This window comes from Histomonas meleagridis, assembly GCF_020186115.1.
Source record: "Histomonas meleagridis strain 2922-C6/04-10x chromosome Unknown contig_23, whole genome shotgun sequence".
In the NCBI taxonomy this organism is placed as follows: domain Eukaryota; phylum Parabasalia; order Tritrichomonadida; family Dientamoebidae; genus Histomonas; species Histomonas meleagridis.
In genome coordinates this window covers 119,345-125,339 of record NW_027150820.1, presented here as the reverse complement: position 1 = coordinate 125,339, position 5,995 = coordinate 119,345, and the positions used below count along the sequence as shown (strand labels likewise).

Sequence of the window (5,995 nt, the reverse complement as noted above, 5' to 3'; positions counted from 1 at the left end):
AATGAAAATATATGTAATTAATATAAAAAATAAGAAATTCATGTTTTACGCTCAAATGTTTTGTTCTACTGTTTCATTGAAATGTTGAAGCTTTTTTTGAAGTGGAAACAATCGTTAAGTTTACTTCGCAACGGTTAACCGTTATTAACAGAGAAAAAGTTGAACACAAAAAATTGAGAGAATTCCAACAGATTTAAAAATGAAGCAAACCCAATTCCCCTCACTAAATAAGCTATTAGAAACAATGGAAAAAGAAATTATGCAATCTGATCCATCCCCAGATTCATTTCCAACCTTTAATCCATTACTTTGGCTTTCATCACCAGATCGAACATACGTGGCGGACGCAAGTGGAATTTGCCTTCAGGACACAAGTGAAGTCTTTAGGATATTTGCACATGAACTATGCGAGAAGTTAGAAGCCTTTTCAACTCTTATGACAGCACGAGAAAACCCAGCTAAGTACATTTTAGTTCTTTGTGAAATTATGAGACTTCTTCCATTAAATTATATTGCAAATACAGGAAGTCTACAAATTCTTCACATAATTCAAGTTCGATTTAATACTTTTCCAGAAGTTTATAGTTTGAGATTTATCCCAGCAATTAAACTTTTTATTGCCAATGCCGTTGCTGTTGGTGCTAATCCACTCAAATTAGTCTATCATCAAGTTAATGGAGAATTTACACCTTGTGAAATCGTTGAACAATTATCGTATGCAATGTTTAGCCGTGATTCATTTATAGCAGCTTTCAAAGGTATCGATAATATTATTCCAGATGTTACACCAGAAATTCGTCCCAAATTTTTAGCAGGGTTATACAGCTTAGTATCACGATTTTTCATTGATTGTCCTACTGACCATGAAGAACTTATCAAAACCGGCTTTCCAGAACTTGAAAATCTTATTGATAAATTATGCAAAAATAAATCAAAAATTGAACCCGAGCTTATCGCAATAATCGCAGCCTTTATGCCAATGTGTCATAATGGACTTAAAGAAGCTTGTGAAAATAAGAAGTCAAATCTATTTACCACGATTGCTGGCAAATGTAAGAATTCCAAAGAAAGAGGATCACAAAAGAAGTTTTATATGACGTGTGCCATTATTGAATTGCTTGAAGCCAAAGTTATTTGTTCTAAGCTTGATGGCAATCCACCGTTTAAGGAGTTTATGGAAAAGTTCGGCGACAAAATCAAAGAACCGCCGACGACAGTGAAATTCATTGAATCTTTTTCAAAGGAGCAGCGAATAAACGTCTTCCCACGTATCGTTTCCATATCGTTAGCCAACAATAGTGATCCTAACTTACAATCATCAATATTATTAGACTTAGTTAAAGAAGATTCCGGATGGCCATTATTATTAGAAACACTTCAATATGTACTTAAAGGATATCCAATCTCTGGTTATCTTCCACAATTACCATCATTAGTTTATGAGAAACTTATCTCATCATTACGAGAATATATGGAAACTATAAAGAATAAAGATGCAGATAGTATCTCAAGAACAGTCGCATTACAAACAGCATCTAAAATCCTTGATTACTTTACAAGTGCATCACCCAAATTTACATTATATTCGATATTATCATCACAAGATGTCCAAACTACACCTGCAGAAGTACCAAACTATTTTAATCCGACAGAATTTATGAAGTTTGATCATAAAGCGTCAGATACAATTCAAGTCTTTCATCGCCAATCTGATTTAGTTAAAAACATCATCAGACTTTTAGCAGAAACAGGTGCTACAAATACACAATCATTTATATTATTCTTACAAACATTTTTCACATTTAACAAACGATTAGTTGAAGGTATTAAGAACCAAATTATATTAGAAGAAATTATTGAAATTGCACGAACATTTCAATCAGAACTTAAGATTGGAATTCGAATGAATTCACCAAACGTTGTACATTTTCCAGTTGTTTATTCATTGTTTTTACATTGGGCTTATTTAATATTAACAGTTACATTAAATAATCATAAAGGTAAACTTACAAATGATGATTCTAAGTTATTATCTATTAATATATTATTACTTAGAGCTATACATATTGGAAAGATCACTGATTTTTGTGAGAAGATATTAAGTTGGATTAACTTAATCTATTCACATAATGATAAATATTCTAAATCTTTAGGTAATAGTAAGTCACCAAATGATAATGTGTTTACTATTGCAACACAATTTATATTTGAAACTTATATAGGTTATTTAACTAAAATATTAAAACCTCGAAAAGTTAATTTACCAAATATTGGACAACCAATGATTACTTATCATGTTACACGAGGTAGAGTTAATGCATTAACACCATATATGGTACAAAACATACATTTATTAAAGAAGAAAATGATTGAAATTCCTAATGAAAAACCAATTTCATCAGAAGATTTCTTTTTCAATTCGATACATTCATATGCATTAGTTTCTGAGATTAATGATGAATTATTTTCTAAGTCATTTGAATATTTAAATTCTAAATCCATATTAAAGTTTATTAAAATTACATTAAAACATATTAATAAAATTACAAGTGAATTTAAATATGATAATCCACGATATTTCTTAATCATTATTAATATTATTTCAGCTATATCTAAACAAAAACTTACTAAAGAAGTTGTTAATTTATGTGAAGAATTAATTACAAAGTTCTTTACAATATTACAATTTGGATTATTTAAAGAAAACTTTTTAGATTTCATTAAAAGTTTATCTCGATTAGTTTCATTATTTTATTCGACACAAGATACAGTCCAATATCAAAATCAAAGATTTGCTATTATTCAAACATTATTTGAAATTGGTTTATATTATGGTGATCGAGATAAAGATAACTTTAATGAGAATATATTATTATCTATAGTTGAATCATTTCCACAATTATTTGAAAACTTTGATATGAATGAAAATATTGTTAATAAACATTTATCAGAACAATCATCAGTTACAAAACTTATGAAAAATATTATTTTTATATTAACAACATTACAAACATTTGTAGAAAATGTACAAACAATCGAATTCATTAATAATATTCAATTAACATTAAATGCAATCTTAAAATATAATTCAGCTATAGCTTGGAAAGTTTATGTTTATATGGCTAAAGATTCTTCGACATTATTCCAAAGCTTATTAATTGAATCTTTAACATTATTATGTGGAATGAGTTTTTCAATCACATCGAATAATTATTCAAGAATATCACCAGTAACAATCCGTAAATCAATAATAAATAATAATGAATCATCACGTAGACAATCTTCAGTTAATGAATCATCACGAAGACAATCTTCAGTTTTAGCTAATAATGAATCAACACAAAAACAATCTTCAAATGAATCATCACGAAAACAATCTTCAGTTTTAGTTAATAATGAATCATCACGTAGACAATCTTCAGCTACTAATTATGAAGCGAGTCAAATATCAGCTGTATCTGAAGAAGATCCAATATTAGTAATAAATTCATTATTAGCTTCAGCTAGATCAATTCGTAAAGAACAAAGTCCATTTGAAATACAAGAAAAAGAACAAATATTAAATATACTTACAAAGAATAAATTCGATATCTTTAAGAACCCACCAACTTTAAATCATAAGTTTATGGAAGCTTCAATATTATATTTATTTGCTTATAATAAAAACTTGGAATTATTTAAAGAAATGTCGAAACAATGTACAAAAGAAAATCTTATAGAAGAAAATCCAATTTCAATATTCTTTACTTCTTGGTTTAAGATAATGGGATCTAAAGAACAAACTAATCAAGTCATTAAATTAATTAAATCTGAAAAGAACATTAATAAATTTACAGAAAACTTTAATCCAACATCAGAATTTACATATTATTTATCATTATTCTCTAAATTAACTTCAGCTGATTTAGCTACAACATTATTTGTTGAACGATATTTAAAGAAAGTATTTGAAAATCCAGTTTTATTTGAAGCCACTAAACGAATTAATAAGAAATTAAATGTTGAAAATTATTTTGTTAATTTATTAAAATCAGAACAATTTAAGAAATTAATGGATTTATTATTAAACATTGAAGAAATATATATAAATAAAGAATCATTTGATCCAATAAATGACTTAAATGTAATTACAGCATTTATAGGTGAAAATAAAACACCATTTGATCGATCAGAATTTATATTTACAAATCAAGAATTAACACCAACAGATGCATTAAAGTTATATAATTCGAATTTCATACAAGAAATAGGTACAATTGATAAATGTACTTGTTATTTCATTGATTTAATTAAGATACCAATCTTAAAACAAGGAATTATTACTAAATATTTCTATAAATATTTCGAAAATATTCCACAAATTCAATTATATATTAATATTTCACAAATTCCTAAACATATTGTACAAGAATTCCCATTAATTATTCAATTCTTACCAGATAACTTCTTAAAGAAATTAAAGAAAATTGTTGTATTAAATCCTTCAACAATAGTCCAAAAATTATTACAAAAAGAAATATTACCACAAAAGTTACCAAAGATATTAAAGAAAGTTGTTGTAGTTACAGATGATTTATCAAGTATATTAAATGCTAATGATTTAATTTATTTCCCTAATTCAGCATTTGGTTCTATATCAGAATATCGATCTAAAATACCAATTAAATATAATGATCAAGAAGGATTTTTAGTTTTTGCCAATAAATCATTTGCAATAACATTTAAGAAAGAGTTTTTAGTCAAAAATGTTACACATACATTATTCATTGATATTAATTCAATTAAATCAGCTAAAGAGACTCAAACAGGTATAGAATTAGTATTAAATGTCCAAAAATTAAATGGAACAAAACAAACTACAACAATTAGTTTTGAATCTAAACATAAATCTTTAATACGTAATGCAATAGCATTTATGTTGGGTAAAATTGGTGATTATATTAAATATAATGATATTATTTTAACAATTTCATCATCATTTAGAGTTCAAATGATATCATTTTCATTACTTTTAATAGCACAAAACTCAGCTACATTAATGAATCAAGCGTTACAATTATTTGAAGCTGCAATTCATTCAGGTAAACCAGTAATTAATTGTAATGTATATGTAGCAGATGAATGTTCAATTAATATGACTAATTTATTTAAAGAAGTCATAGAAAAGAATTTATTATCAGAAGTAATTGAGAATTTATCATTATTATTAAAGATTAATCAATCAGAAATAGCATTACAAAACTTATTACCATTATTTATTGAATTTATGAATTCTTCAAATAATATCTCATTAATGTATCAAGTGTTATCTAATTTATTTGAAATATCATATACTAATACAGGTTATGCAAGTATATTAACTTCATATTTCTTAAATGATTTAACGAGTGAATTAGCTATAAAAGTTACGTTTTATTTAATTATCCAAAATAATGATGATAATGATCCACAAAAATATTCAATTGCACAACGCTCTATTCAAGCATTTATGCGTAAACATGGATCATTAATTGGTAAAATAGTAATAGAAATATTATTCGATGGAATTATATGTAAGAAATCATTTGGTACTTCAATTAATCCTACAAAGATATTTTCAATTATACCAAAACTTTCATTTAATTGTCCAGATTATGTATTAACTAATTTATCATTTTTCTTTTATGCTACAATATTAAGTTGTACTTATACTACAATCGAATTATCATCATTAATACATAAATGTTATGAATCAATGTTTTGTTCATTATTAAGTATCTTTCCAGAATCAGAAAACATTATTAATAAATCTCGAAATAATATATTAAAATTATTAGAATTACCTAAAGTATTACCAGCATTAAAATTAATAGAAATCATTGATAATTTAATGTTATCATTTAATAAGAAATATCAAAAAGAATTTCGGAAATTATTCATAAAAATTAATTCTAATGATAATCCGAATAACTTTTATTTAAAGGCTTCTGCTAATATATTATTTACTGGTGGATCT

General features: G+C 25.8%; 1 protein-coding gene across 1 annotated transcript; it reads left to right on the top strand.

Annotated features, from left to right (window-relative positions):
- Positions 1-199: 199 nt before the first annotated feature.
- On the top strand, positions 200-2,082 carry GO595_003682 (uncharacterized protein; the record flags this gene model as incomplete). The annotated part of the gene is made up of 2 exons (XM_067916729.1): positions 200-1,947; positions 2,058-2,082. 2 exons carry the CDS (start codon positions 200-202, stop codon positions 2,080-2,082), a joined length of 1,773 nt encoding a protein of 590 aa, XP_067775969.1.
- Positions 2,083-5,995: the final 3,913 nt, after the last annotated feature.